General features: G+C 43.2%; 1 protein-coding gene across 1 annotated transcript in view; it reads left to right on the top strand.

Moving 5' to 3' along the window:
* LOC106606370 (uncharacterized) overlaps positions 1-15420 on the top strand; it is a 53720-nt gene that overhangs the window by 15006 nt on the left and 23294 nt on the right. The window contains exons 8-17 of the mRNA XM_045720531.2: positions 100-126; positions 274-300; positions 392-418; positions 6634-6699; positions 8499-8591; positions 8749-8790; positions 8913-8930; positions 9533-9559; positions 10068-10103; positions 12749-12775. Coding sequence (XP_045576487.2) covers positions 100-126; positions 274-300; positions 392-418; positions 6634-6699; positions 8499-8591; positions 8749-8790; positions 8913-8930; positions 9533-9559; positions 10068-10103; positions 12749-12775 — 390 coding nt within the window. The remainder of the gene's footprint in view (positions 1-99; positions 127-273; positions 301-391; positions 419-6633; positions 6700-8498; positions 8592-8748; positions 8791-8912; positions 8931-9532; positions 9560-10067; positions 10104-12748; positions 12776-15420) is intronic.

The following is a 15420-nucleotide window of genomic DNA, read 5'->3' as shown; positions in this document are numbered from 1 at the left end:
TTATAAAACGCAAATGATAGTTTGCTGACATGGTGTTTTTACATGGTTTTAATCTCTTGATCATAGATTGATATACCGGTACTGTTTATTGCTTTTTAGGGTCAACGTGGTCCTAAAGGAGTTGCAGTAAGTTATTTTTTATTTTCAGGTTTTGACAGCTTTTCTGTTATTTGACATTAGTTGATTAATGTGTCTGTCTCTCTTCACGACGATCTGTTCTCTTCACTCATATCCTTTCTCCTTCTTCGGCCCTTTTTTTTTTTTACTTACTAGGGTGAACCTGGTCTGAAAGGGGAAAAGGTGAGTTTGTGGTATAATCCACTGTAACGCAACATAAAAGTCTTAATTACGAAATCAATCTAACTCACGATCCATCTCTCTCTCTCTCTAGGGCGTATGTGGAGACTACACTCACAGGGTAAGTGAGTCATTAACTGTATCTCTGTGTTACTACAGCAACATCAGGGTCATATTGATTCATGTTAAAGGCCCAGTGCAGTCAAAAACATGATTGTCCTGTGTTTTATACAGTGCATTCGGGAAAGTATTCAGACCTCTTGACTTATTCCACATTTTGTTACGTTACAGCCTTATTCTAAAATTGATTAAATCGTTTTTCCCCCCCTCATCAATCTACACACAATACCCTATAATGACAAAGCAAACACAGGTTTTTAGAAACGTTTGCACATTTTCTTTTTTTTTTACAAAAATAGACAAAACATTTACATAAGTATTCAGGCCCTTTACTCAGTACTTTGTTGAAGTACCTTTGGTAGGGATTACAGCCTCGAGTGTTCTTGGGTATGACGCTACAAGCTTGGCACACCTGTATTTGGGGAGTTTCTCCCATTCTTTTCTGCAGATCCTCTCAAGCTATGTCAGGTTGGATGGGGAGCGTTGCTGCACAGTTATTTTCAGGTCTCTCCAGAGATGTTTGATCGGGTTCAAGTCCGGGCTCTGGCTGGGCCACTCAAAGACATTCAGAGACAGGTCGTTGTCCTGTTGGAAGATGAACCTTCACCCCACTCTGAGGTCCTGAGTGCTCTGGAGCAGGTTTTTATCAAGGATCTCTCTGTACTTTCCCTCGATCCTGACTAGTCTCTCAGTCTCTGGCGCTGAAAAATATCCCCACAGCATGATTCGAACACCACCATGCTTCACCGTGGGGAAGGTGCCATGTTTCCTCCAGATATGACGCTTGGCATTCAGGCCAAAGAGTTCAATCTTGGTTTCATCTGACCAGAGAATCTTGTTTCTCATGGTCAGAGTCATTTAGATGCCTTTTGGAAATCTCCAAGCAGGCTGTCATGTTCCTTTTATAGAGGAGTGGCTTCCGTTTGGTCACTCTACCATAAAGGCCTGATTGGTGGAGTGCTGCAGAGATGGTTGTCCTTCTGGAAGGTTCTCCTATCTCCACAGAGGAACTCTGGAGCTCTGTCAAAGTGACCATTGGGTTCTTGGTCACCTCCCTGACCAAGGCCCTTTTCCTTCGATTGCTCATGATGGAACCCACTGTGTTCTTGGGGATCTTCAATGCTGCAGAAATGTTTTGGTACCCTTCCCCAGATCTGTGCCTCGACACAATCCTGTCTCGGAGCTCTACAGACAATTCCTTTGACCTCATGGCTTGGTTTTTGCTCTGACATGCACTGTCAACTGTGGGACCTTATATGGACAGGTGTGTGCCTTTCCAAATCATGTCCAATCAATTTAATTTACCATAGGTGTACTCCAACCAAGTTGTAGAACAATCTCAAGGATGATCAATGGAAACAGGATGCGCTTGAGCTCAATTTCGAGTCTCATAGCAAAGGGTCTGAATACTTAACTAATTAAGGTATTTCTGTTTAGTTTGTTTTAATACATTTGCAAAAAAATCTTAACCTGTTTTCACAAAAAAATGTATTTAATCAATTTTAGAATAAGACTGTAAAGTAACAAAATGTGGAAAAAGTCAAGGGGTCTGAATACTTTCCGAATGTACTGTATATACGCATTTCCACAATATGAGGTTGGAATAATTCTGTGAAAATGATAATAATGCCCTTTTAGTGTAAGAGCTGTTTAAAAAGACCGCCTGAAATCTCTGCCTATTTTGGTGGGATGGAGTTTTGGCCTGCCTAGTGACATCACCAAATGATAAATCAGTTAATAGACCAATAAGAAAGAGAGTTCCAACCCTCTCTGCCAATAATAGCTACTTTTCAGTTTTCCCCTCCCCACTCAGATCACTCCCAGACAGTCCTAGCAAAATACTTGCTTGAGAAATTGCTCTTTGCTATTTTTGTTTCTTTTTGACCATTTTAATTGACAACAGTCATAGTACGATACTTAATTGTTATTCAGAAATGATTTGACATTGAGATAAAACGGCTGCATTGGACCTTTAATAAAGTGACTATATAGTCTAGAATGACCATACTGAACTCTAATCATTTTGTATTTGGAAAAATTGCCCCTCAGCGATCTCTTACAGTAGCACCACAGTGGATGGTGCTAAAATGTGCTTGTATGCTGACTTACATTCTCTTTGGTGTTCTCTGTAGCAAATAACATTGTATTCTTCACAGGTACAGACGTAAACAAAGTGAATTGTGGGTCTGCGATGTAACATCAGATTATGTTCAAATTACAAAAAAAGAGGCCTGACAAATGAGTCTATGATGGGTAGCACATGCAAACACCGAGGCAGGCATCCCCATGAAGCAAATCAGGCCATCTCTCAGGGGCTTGGCTGTTTGAGTTTAAACAAGGCAATTACTGACAGCATGCTGGAGCATACACGACATCAGTGTTTCCCAACCCTGGTCCTCCAGTACCCTCAACAGCACACATTTGTATTGTAGCCCTGGACAAGCACACCTGATTCAACTTGTCAATTAATCATCAAGCCCTCAATGAGCTGAATGAGGTGTGTTTGACCAGGTCTACAATGAAAAGGTGTACTGTTGGGATTACTGGAGGACCAGGGTTGGGAAACACTGCAGTACAAGATAAGGGTCTATGTGTGGGGATGCCAAGAAAAATAATCTGCTGTGTGTTAAGGGATTGTTCAGATAGCTCATTCCATGTCCAATGTAATTCAATCTCCCACTTTTCAATGGGTGCTACAAAGACTTGTTGTTATAAACTTTTGTTGCCCCAGTAAAGAATATGTATGATGACCTCATAACAACAACGCAAAGCATGTGGAAAATAATACTTAATTCATATACTCTGCCAAATGCTTTGGCTAAATTAACAAGTGTAGCAGAGAATGTGTAGTTGAGAGGGAGAAGGTCAAAGCATTTGGGCGGTTGTTTAAAACCTTCAACCTGTGCTGGAGCCCCCGCCATGCTGTTGGCCCCCTGGCGCACACTGCATGGGAAGTCCCTGCCAGCGGGTGGTTCCACTCAAGTCCTCCTTGTCCTACAGGGGGAACCAGGAGGGGGGTGTAGGTTCAGGTTGGATGCTGTTCGACAGAGTGGTTTCAGGAGTAGGACGGGATATCAACAGTTATTCTATGTGGGTGTGTGGCCTCTGTACAGGATCTTCCGGTGAAAACCCTGGCTGCCATACGCTCCAGTCAGTTTGCGGGTAACCCCAAAACTGTGTCCCAGTTGTGTCGCAAAGATAGCCAATGCTCCACTCGCAGGTGCTCCTCTGTTCTCCCCTACTCCTCCCCTCCGTTTCTGGAGTCAACAGGCTACAGTAGAGTAGCGCTGTTCTCCAAACTTGGCCTATTTCTCACACAGTCCACTGATTATCTATCTTCAGATTGGACATATTATGACAGACATCAGGCTTCAACTTTCAACTCTTTTTTTTCTCAATTCATTATATTTCTGATTGCCAGAAACTGCACCACGTACTCTCATTTACTCTATTACCACTGTATGTGGTAAACATGTTTTTGTGTCAAATAAGAGGCACTCTAAAGCTATTTTACTTCTTCGGTCAATTTTTGGTGTAAGTTTAACTTGGTGCATATTGGGTGTGTATGGTGGATAGCTCTGATAGCGGTGGGGGGATAACAACACACTTGTCTACAGTCGTGGCCAAAAGTTTTGAGAATGACACAAATATTCATTTTCACAAAGTTTGCCGCTTCAGTGTCTTTAGATATTTTTGTCAGATGTTACTATGGAATACTGAAGTATAATTACAAGCATTTCATAAGTGTCAAAGGCTTTTATTGACAATTACATGAAGTTGATGCAAAGAGTCAATGTTTGCAGTGTTGACCCTTCTTTTTCAAGACCTCTGCAATCTGCCCTGGCATGCTGTCAATTAACTTCTGGGCCACATCCTGACTAATGGCAGCCCATTCTTGCATAATCAAATCAAAAATCAAATGTATTTATATAGCCCTTCTTACATCAGCTGATATCTCAAAGTGCTGTACAGAAACCCAGCCTAAAACCCCAAACAGCAAGCAATGCAAAGGAGAGGTTAGGGAAGAACTCCCTAGAGAGGCCATCAATAATCAATGCTTGCAGTTTGTCCGAATTTTTGTCCACCCGCCTCTTGAGGATTGACCACAAGTTCTCAATGGGATTAAGGTCTGGGGAGTTTCCTGGCCATGGACCCAAAATATCAATGTTTTGTTCCCCGAGCCACTTAGTTATCACTTTTGCCTTATGGCAAGGAGCTCCATCATGCTGGAAAAGGCATTGTTCATCACCAAACTGTTCCTGGATGGTTGGGAGAAGTTGCTCTCTGAGGATGTGTTGGTACCATTCTTTATTCATGGCTGTGTTCTTAGGCAAAATTGTGAGTGAGACCACTCCCTTGGCTGGGAAGCAACCCCACACATGAATGGTCTCAGGATGCTTTACTGTTGGCATGACACAGGACTGATGGTAGCGCTCACCTTCTCTTCTCCGGACAAGCTTTTTTCCGGATACCCCAAACAATCGGAAAGGGGATTCATCAGAGAAAATGACTTTACCCCAGTCCTCAGCAGTCCAATCCCTGTACCTTTTGCTGAATATCAGTCTGTGCCTGATGTTTTTCCTAGAGAGAAGTGGTTTCTTTACTGCCCTTCTTGTCACCAGGCCATCCTCCAAAAGTCTTTGCCTCACTATGCGTGCAGATGCACTCACACCTGCCTGCTGCCATTCCTGAGCAAGCTCTGTACTGGTGGTGCCCCGATCCCGCAGCTGAATCAACTTTAGTAGATGGTCCTGGCGCATGCTGGACTTTCTAGGGCGCCCTGAAGCCTTCTTCACAACAATTGAACCGCCCTCCTTGACGTTCTTGATGATCCGATAAATGGTTGATTTAGGTGCAATCTTACTGGCAGCAATATCCTTGCCTGTGAAGGCCTTTTTGTGCAAAGCATTGATGACGGCTCGTGTTTCCTTGCAGGTAACCATGGTTGGACAGAGGAAGAACAATGATTCCAAGCACCACCCTCCTTTTGAAGCTTCCAGTCTGTTATTCAAACTCAATCAGCATGACAAAGTGATCTCCAGCCTTGTCCTCGTCAACACTCACACCTGTGTTAACGAGATAATCACTGACATGATGTCAGCTGGTCCTTTTGTGGCAGGGCTGAAATGCAGTGGAAATGTTTTTGGGGGATTCCATTCATTTGCATGGCAAAGAGGGACTTTGCAATTAATTGCAATTCATCTGATCACTCTTCATAACATTCTGGAGTATATGCAAAGTGCCATCATACAAACTGAGGCAGCAGACTTTGTGAAAATTAATATTTGTGTCATTTCAAAACTTTTGGCCACGACTGTACTGTTCATGTATTTCCTCCCTGTCTCTAATGACATACAGTACTGTATATATTTCCTCATTGATACCTCAGCATACAATTTTACTTGATACATTTTATGTTAACTTTAGTTTCAAAAGTCATTGCCACTGAAATATTGCTTTGGCAAGGTCTGAGGACATAACTTCTTTTTTTTTTTTTACCAAAACCTCAAGTTGGAAATGTATACCGCATGTAAAAAATAAAATAGGCAAGTTGTACAGTGCAGGTTCTATGCATAACGCAATGGGACCATACAGTATTCTTCACCTCTTTAAAAACTGTGCCTGATAATACTGGTGAATCTCAACAGAAGCGACGTATTGTACAGCCTTGTGTTGGAGGATTGGCCACAGTAAGTCTGTGAACTGTACTCTCTCTCTCTGGCAAGACTGAATCCTACCTGATCTCCACTCAGCTGCAACAGGACAGGGGCCAGGAGTAAAGTTGATCTGGGAGATTGATGTATAAACAACTCAACTGCTGCCCCTATGGTCTTACAAGCATTCAAAAGGGCTGCCTGATATTAAGTAAACTGACAGCATCCAATCTGGTCAAAAACCAATACCTATTCAGTTACCAGTAACCAATCTGACCATGGAGGGCACATCAACCCTCCCCTTTGACACCAACTCCTGCCCCCCTAATTTGCCCTGTTGTTACTCTTTCTCTCCCACCGTCTCTCTCTTCTCTCCCTGCCTTGACAATTTCTTGCTTTTCATTCTCATGTTTTGTTTTTATTTCTCTCTTTCTTCTTCCCTTCCCAAACCCACCCTCCCTCCCCTTCTCATTCTGTCCTGTTTCCTTACCCTGGCCTCCCGGTGAACTTGTCGCCCCGTGACTTTCTTACACCGCTGGCCACCTGTGCTTTGTGACCTCAGCAGATGTTACCCATCCCCATGCGAAACATGCCCCCAATAAACCCTGTAATCCTAAAGCGCCTCAAGGTACATTTCTCTCTGCCCCTTCCTGCCCGTTTTTTCCCCACTGGATGCTAACCGCCGTCGACTTCCGCCAACCCTCCTCATAACCCACCGCTAACCCGTTATGGCACCTGTGTGTCTCAAACCTGAATTCTGTTCTAGCAGGAAAAGGACAGAGTCTGAGACACAGTTGGAACAGTTGATAGATTTAGTTGGAATCCAAAAAGAGAAACAAATCAGTAGTATTTACTTTGAACATATTCATGACTAGAGAGGGTTAAGAATAAAAACAGATACATGCAGTAGATTCTATAAATAGCCCGGGCTTCAAGGCCCATTTAAATTCCATTAACGTAAATGAAATGTCGAAAAAGCCCAATTTGGCTCTTTCACAAACCCTGCATTGCTGTGGGAAAGAAAGCATTTTTTTGTCTGGCAAAACATTAAAAGCTTCTATGATTTTCATAACCTTAGCAAAGATATGAAAAGAACAGGAAAGAAAAGTTACCTTTTCTGTCAGGACGGGAGTCTTCTCCAATCCTCTTTGTGGACTTTCACCCTGGCTCTCTGAAAGGACCTTTGTCCCTCCCAGGTGCACCACTGTTGGCATCCCTCCTCTATCTTGTTTTGGCCAGGTGTACAGTCTCGCTGTGCCAGGATAGAGTACCTTGTTTGGAGACAATGCAACACACTGTGGTATAACCATCAATAAAGACATAGAGGGGAATTACCACCCAGACCCAGGCCGAATTGGCTCTGTTTTTTAAATTGAACCCCTGGAATCAGTCCTGTGCAGCATAACGGAATGTGTTCATTTCATGGAAGCACATCCGGATCCTAAATCATGGCCAGACACATACTGTAAAGCACGGGATGGATAAAATATGGATCTAATGTGGATGGATGTGTTCCTGATTTTTCAGAGCCTCGATGTCTGGCCTGGCAACAGAGGCTCAGCTTGAGCTAAAGATGGGGTCCTTGCAAGCGTTAGTGTAGCCTACTCCACAGTGATTAGGGAGGGTTTGAATTCAAGGCCAAGATTTTGTATTGTGACTTTTCTAAAGTTAGACCACATGTGCAGTAATAAATCATCTGTTTGGGTATTTGTTATGTCATATCTAGTCATTCCTTTGAATAAAAACGAAATGACCGTGGAGATATCCAGAAATGTGGTTTTAAAGCCAGTAAATGCATTTCTAAGACAGTTCGCCATTGAATATTTTTTGAGTTTGGTCAAATAACGAAATAGATGGTTTGACATAATCAATGGGATGATGGTATGACCACGAGCCCTGCTAGACTCTAGAATATTAAGACAAGTTGAGGTGTAGGCCTCTTTCCTCTTCTTATCCGTTCCTCGTTGTAAATACATTATTTGACTTTTTGGATTTTGTTTAGTCTTCTATTTTGTGTTGGATATTCCCCCTGGCTCACAGTTGAGTTGCCGCAGAGCAACAATAAAGAAAGATCAGTTGAAGTTTTTTTAAGTTTTTTTTAAGTAACATGTCACTCAAATATCCTAAGATACCACAGAAAAGATTACTTGTGCCCTTGTTATGTCAATGAGTTGGTATTGTTAAAAACAAACTGGTTTTGACAGAATAAACCATTGAAGGACACAAAAACACAAAATATATCCTGGTGGTATTCTCTCCAAACCTGGTGCTCAATGAAAAGAAACACCCTTATAACCACCCTATAGGCCTTGATTCCTGCTAATATTGCCCGCCATAAAATTCCCAGCATGTGTAGTGCTGTGATGTGTTGTGTTGGCATGGCCTGGCCTGGCATCGACTGGCAGATGGTAACTGAAGGTCTCTCAGCAGGGTGAGCCTGGAGCTCAGGGCCCACCAGGACCTCCCGGGCCTCCAGGGCCCTCAGGGACCTCTGGACTGAATGGTGCTAGTGGACCGCCGGTGAGTCCCCTCAGCCAGCTGACCACCACCATCAGCACTGGACAAGTGACTCTATTGAGGAAGAGGCTATGGCCATTGAAGTGGAAATGTTATGAGTGTTTGCCCAGGAAATGATTGTTCTGTATCTGTGATGTATATTTCTGTTAATCTGATGTAGGGTAAACCTGGTGAACCAGGAAAACCTGGGAAAGATCTAAGGGTGAGTTTGTTTCGCCTCTTGCGTTTGCCGGAACTTATGTGTTTTCCTAATAGAAAAAGTAGATGGAAATCTGGTGTTGACCTGCTTGTGACTTCTTCATTTTCCTTCCCCATCTTCTCCAGCTCCTATCAGGGATGAAGGTAAACATGATTTGTATTTTCCGTAATCAACACCACTATACATATACTACACACGAATGGACATGTATTGCCACTACTTATAGCTGCACATACTGTATGAAACGCAAACGCTCCGTGATTGGCAGACATCTCTCAATTGTCCAAGTGTAGCTTCCAGTCTTTCTGTATCTGCAGACCAATTCATGTTGGGAAGCCTACATTTGTGTTCTCTGCGTTGCTATTGGACTAGAGGACTATATTTCCCCTGATTACGTTCATTGCCATGGATTATTAAGAACGGGGAATTTAGATATGTGGGCCATGGAAACAGACAGGGAACCAACTTCTCCATAAAAAATGAAACCAAGTTCATATCACAGCGGGACGTTGAAAGAAATGTGCCCTGTAACTTCTGATTGGGCTTTCACAGCGAGGAATACCTTCCCCTTAACTGGACTGTGGTGAAATATAGCCATCTAGTTGGAAACAAGTCTTTGAACTCCCCAAATTGAATTGAAGTAGTGCGTACTCTTTTGTTGACCTGTGCTTGTAATGAAAGAGGAGGCGTAACTACAGTACATGTGTTGTCTGTTACTGTAATATGAATCTTTCTGTTGTTTCAGGGGGAGCCAGGCATGGCAGGAATAAAGGTAGGTTGTGGATCTAAATTAAAGCTTAAATCCATAGTTCAATTGAAATGTGTGGTCTCTGGGAATTCATAAGTTGTGCATTGCATGATTTATAGGTATTCACGACAGCAGAAAAGTAATGACCGTCTGTTTTTCCTTTAGTAGTGGAATTGTATTTTTGATGAATCCATCTGCTTTCAAGCACCCGAAGCAGAAGGAAGAAATATTTCATGTAATCATCCCACGACTTGATTGAAAAATCCGCTGTTTGCGGCTTGTCAGAACTGCTACATTCAGATAATGAATGTGCTGATCACCAATGGGCTGCGTCTTCTAGCAGAAGTTGCAGACTACGGATAGGAACTTGGCGAAATCCAGTTGAAAAGGAAGAGTTAGGTGGATTAAACAAGCCATTGCGATCTGTCTTGCTGTCGTCTGCAGTTCTACATCGCCTTTTAACGCTTCTATTTTCACCCTCCTCTTTCTCATTCTGCTGTCTCTGTTTCACCTTTGTGTCTTTCTTCCGTAGGGTGATGTTGGCCCCGCTGGTCCTGAAGGCCCCAAGGTATTGTTATGAACAATATTACCTGTTGATCAGTCTCATTTGACCTGTTCCACTCACCACACTATCAGCAGGACCAGAAATCAACATGTAACCGTTCCTGTACCTCAGAGTACTTCCTCTGTCAATGATATAGCACAGGTTTTGTATTTAGAGCTTAAACTGATCACAGTCAATTCTAAATTCTATTTGTAAACCTCAGGCCCAACTGCAGCCTGTCTCGCCCCTAGCCATGGGCCTTCTCTACCTCTGCTTTTATCACTTCCTTTAGTATTGTACTATACTGTATAGGAAATCCAGGGATGGTCCCATACCATTATTGATTGAGGGAGCATTCCTCTCCTACACACACACACACACACACACACACACACACACACACACACACACACACACACACACACACACACACACACACACACACACACGCTCCCATTGGGTGGCTGTTGGGGCTAACATTGGCTTTGAGGTGCTGCAGGGGGCATGAGAGCTGTGACTCTTAAACTCTCCACGTGTCTGTCCTTCTCCACTTTTCCATGGCTTAATGGACTTCCTCTGGTGGGCTCACACTCACAGCCGCTGCCCTTCACTGAACTTGGTTCAGCCAACACACAGCGTGACTGCATGGGAGTGGGGGGGGGGGGGGTGAATGTGGCTCCCGCAGTGGTCTAAGGCACTGCATCTCAGCGCTAGGGGTGTCACTACAGACCCTGGTTCGAAAACTATTATTAAATGAATTATAGATGAACATCTCCTTTATGCAACCGCTGTGACAGATTTCAAAAAAGCTTCACGGGGAAAGCACACTTTGCAATAATCTGAGTACTGTGCTCAGAAAAATACACTAGGCAATACAGATACCCGCCATTTTGGAGTCATCTAAAATCATAAATAGCATTAGAAATATTCACTTACCTTTGATGATCTTCATCAGAAGGCACTTCCAGGAATCCCAGGTCCACAATAAATGTTGTTTTGTTCGATAAAGTCCATAATTTGTGTCCAAATAACTCCTTGTTGTTTCCGCGTTCAGTAAGCTACTCCAAGTGTAGGAAGCACGGCCAAAATGCCACAACGAAAAGTAAAAAAAAGTTATATTTACGTTCGTTCAAACATGTCAAACGTTGTATAGCATCATGCTTTAGGGCCTTTTTAACTTAGAACTTCAATAATATTCAAACCGGACGATTCCAGTGTCTTGAAAAACGTTTTGGAACACAGCTAACTCTCATGTGAATGCGCGCCAATGAACTTATTTGCTTTCCTGAGTCAACAACTTCCAACTTCCTCTGTTCGCTCTCTGTTCATCATAGACGCCCCAAACAACTTTCTAAAGACTGTTGACATCTAGTGGAAGCCTTAGGAAATGAACCCTAAGTCACTGTGTGTTCGATAGGCAATGACTTGAAAGGACTACAAGCACCAGACTTCCGACTTCCTGGTTCGATTTTTCTCAGGTTTTTGCCTGCCATATGAGTTCTGTTATACTCACAGACACCATTCAAACAGTTTTAGAAACTTCAGAGTGTTTTCTATCCACATCTACTAATAATATGCATATTCTATGCATATCCTGGGCCCGAGTAATAGGCCGTTTAATTTGGGCACGTTTTTCATCCGGCCGTGAAAATACTGCCCCCTACCCTAGAGAAGATAAAGGTTAAGTTTAAAAATGTACACAGATACAAAGAGGGAAAGAGATTGAAAAGGGGAAAGAGAGAAGAGGACGATGGGGTAGAGATAGGGGTTGAAAAGAGAGGTAGAGAAAGAAAAAAGAGGGAGAGAGAGAGACAACAACAGCCTGCATGGCTCCCACATCCCCCAACAAAACAGGGTCACATCCACACAAGCCTCTGGAGCAGGTTAAACGTCTTAGCCATCTGGGCATTGTCAAACTGTTTGGCTGCTGCTGTCAGCAAACCACAGCCTCTCTATGACACGATCCGCTCTCAAAGTCATTAGTACACTTCCTCAAGTGAGATATACAGAGTTTGAGTCAAACTGTGAGTTTGTAAAATAGGTATTTCTGTTTGGCAATTGCCATTTCATTTATGTTTGACCCCTATTTTGAGGAACTCTGGAAGAACCAACAGCTTCCAGCTCCTAGTTATATTATTGCCTTGTCAACTCCAGCTTTCCTCCATCTCACTGTTTTCCCATGACAGAGCCCCAAAAAGTTCAGTCTGGTTTATGAGGAGGTTGAACAACCCTACAGTAGGTTGCTCAGAGGACGACCAAGACTAAGGCTTAACTAAAGCCATGGCCTTGTTTTTACGAGAGTATGTTCACCGCTTTGAAAGTTAGTGTTGCACTAGATGTTCAGAGGTGTGTGAGTTACTCAAATGTGAAGGCATTGAAATACAAACTCTCCCATGTTTCCACTGCACCCTGTTCCTGATGGAGGATCCAATACCTTTTTGTAGCTGCGTCAAGAGTTTGTTCATGGGTCCACTACTATCAGAGTGTATTGCACCATCTGGTGGAATTGTACAGGGCTGTAACTCCATTTACAGAGGCACAAGGAAAGGGTCTTCCTCTCAACTTTGACTGGCTGTATTTTCATATATTGAAAAATAAATCATAGGAATTATTTAGAATATGTGACTAAATGTTTTGTGTTTCTCTTGTCTTTCTCTCTCCTTCTGTAGGGACTGAAGGGAGAGCTTGGACTGAAGGTGAGAGCCGTATTACAACTCACCCTCTCTCTCTGTTGTTGGTTAGATAGAAGCAATGGTGTCTCACAGGTTCTATGTGAATTTCTCTGACTGTCAAAAACACGACGTGGGAGTTTAGGAAGCTTATTGTTTAGCTGACACCCGCTGAAGCACAAACGCACCCCACAGACCCCACACCACTGACTTTGGTCCATTAGTATATTTTCATGAATGGGCTGAATTATTTTCACTTAAAGCCTCACAGGAGAGGAGCCTCCCAGTGAAACATGTGATAGTGGGTGTGCAGCCACCAGACGGTAGCAGGTTGTAAATAATATTATCTAAAATAACCCGGGAGTATTTATCTGTAGACACAGATCATAGACAAACTCTGGGCTGGTTCCTGAATCTGGCCCAGATATCATCCCAGTTCAAAAAGCCCAAGTGGTGCGGTCTTGTCCTCTGTAATTCCCTCCTGTTTAGTAGGGCTTGATGGAATATTCATTTCCCTCACTAGACCCACCCCCCCTTCAGTCAAGGGACCACCATGCGAGGCTCAGAACCCAGAGGTCTAGACGTTGACATGGCTAGGAGACGTTTTTAGGAGATTTATGTAGCCCACTTTCAGAATGGAAGACTTATTTCCCTTGGTAGCATTGGTTGTCTTTTGAGTCCCTCTATTTGAGTCTTTCCTCTGATGATGTCTCCATCCACACTGTAGGGAGGTGAGGGGAAGAAAGGCCTCATAGGGGAGAGGGGAGAAAAGTACTGGAAGCTATATGTGGAGTGTGCCATCTGAAGTTATTTTATAGATAAATTGAGCACTGTCTGTGACTTGATTTTGTTATTGCTTGTTTGAGATAATTACCCTAATATAGTTTGTGCTGTTGAACTAGTTCATTTGAACATTGATGTTTTTTAAAGTAACTGTCCAGTGAAAATCCCACTTTTACGATGTCTTCTTCTGTTAACTCATACCCAAATAATTTTGTTGACTCGCCCTATACTCGTATTTGTGGCCAAAGACTAAATTGGAATCAATTTTTTTTTCAAAAACCCCACCGAAAACTTGTATCTCAAACAAACCATTTAAAAAATGCTTGCTATTTCCTCACAGAGTATGATGTCATGAGCTGGTCAATCAATGGTCTAGAGGAGGATGAGCTGGCCACTCAGCGGTCTACTCCCACACCATTCTGTTGTTGGGGTTTGCCCTCACCATTCCAACACAGAAAAGCTGCTTTTTAACATACCTAATTACCATTTTTTGAAAGGAGAACTATTTCACTCATATTCTAAGTAATTACAGGTCATATTTCATACTGCGCTCAGAACAGGTGCATCCACCAAAATAGAATCGAATTCCATAATTGCGTAGCTGGTCCACACTCAAAAAGGAAATTCAAGGTATCTTTTTAGTATTTATTTAATTCAGGGGTGGGTAGATAGACAAACGTTTTGGCCTTCGTCAGTGTCATCAGTGTCTCCTCTTCAGGTGCTCTTCTTTATTTTGAGCTTGTTAAGGTGTAACGACCGACAGGTGCGTTCGTGTGCGTGCTCCTGGAACAGGCACACATGCCAATAATGCATCAAAAATATACAATATAACCACCCCTGAATGAAATAAATACTAAAAAGAAACCTTGAATCTCTTTTTTCTGAGTGCCGACCAGGTCATATTTCATAGAAATCTGGAAACACTGGACAGTTACTATAAATCAGAAGGCACACGTTTATTTCAGTCCTCACAATATGTGGGCAAATGATCTTATACATCATGTGATGCAATCAAAGAAACAGACCAAACAATCCTAGGATGAAAAACGTTGTGTCAGAGAAGGCGCCACACGGGGGGTAGGAGGAGCCTTCCAGAAGAAGCTGTATTGCCCATCTCTGACCGGAAAGCTTCAACAACAACAACATGGTTGCTCTCATCCTCCCATTTACCCCCCTGGGATTTGAACACATGTGATCCCCAGGCCTCTTCAGTCCTTTGACTCAGTCTCTCATAGACAGTGAGCAGCGCCCTCTGTGGGACATTCTCCAGTGACGTGACTGGATGATGTAGCACAGCCACTTGTTTGCTTACCTGTCAGCTCCCTGTCATACCGACTTTGCCCTCCTTGAGTCTCGGACTCACGGCCGACCAGTTTCCATGGTGAACATTCCCGCTTCCTCGGCCTGAGCCGCCCGACACAGCAGTAGCAGCTGCCGTGTGTTTTCCCCATTAGACTCCACAGACCGAGAGATTGGGAAAGAGAGGGAAAAACACTTCAAGGAAGGGCGCTTTTAGCAGAGACACGGTATCCACAGCAACAGTGGGGCTGTGAGAGGAATGGCTCGAATTGTTTTATAGTAAAGAGAAAGCGCTTTTGCAGGAAATGTTCCAAAGCTACACTATATTCACCTTAGGATTTGGGATTTGCCTCTGCCCAGGGGAACTTTGTTCTATATTTATACTCCACAATGTTGGATCAGGCTCACAGTATTGTACAACCAGATTGTAATAAAAAGAACAGGTAAAGGATTGTGGCATGGGCCATAATCGTTAATGTCCACATGGTGCCGACCACAAGTCTGACCGAGCTACTTCCACATCTCCCGCTCAGCAGGATACAGTCGCCATGCTACAGTCGACAGGCTAGAGTCGCCAGGCTACAGTCGCC

Source organism: Salmo salar, chromosome 01 (genome assembly GCF_965601325.2).
Source record: "Salmo salar chromosome 01, fSalSal1, whole genome shotgun sequence".
Taxonomy (NCBI): domain Eukaryota; kingdom Metazoa; phylum Chordata; class Actinopteri; order Salmoniformes; family Salmonidae; genus Salmo; species Salmo salar.
Note: the sequence above shows the minus strand (reverse complement) of the source record. Positions and strands in the feature narration are given on the sequence as shown.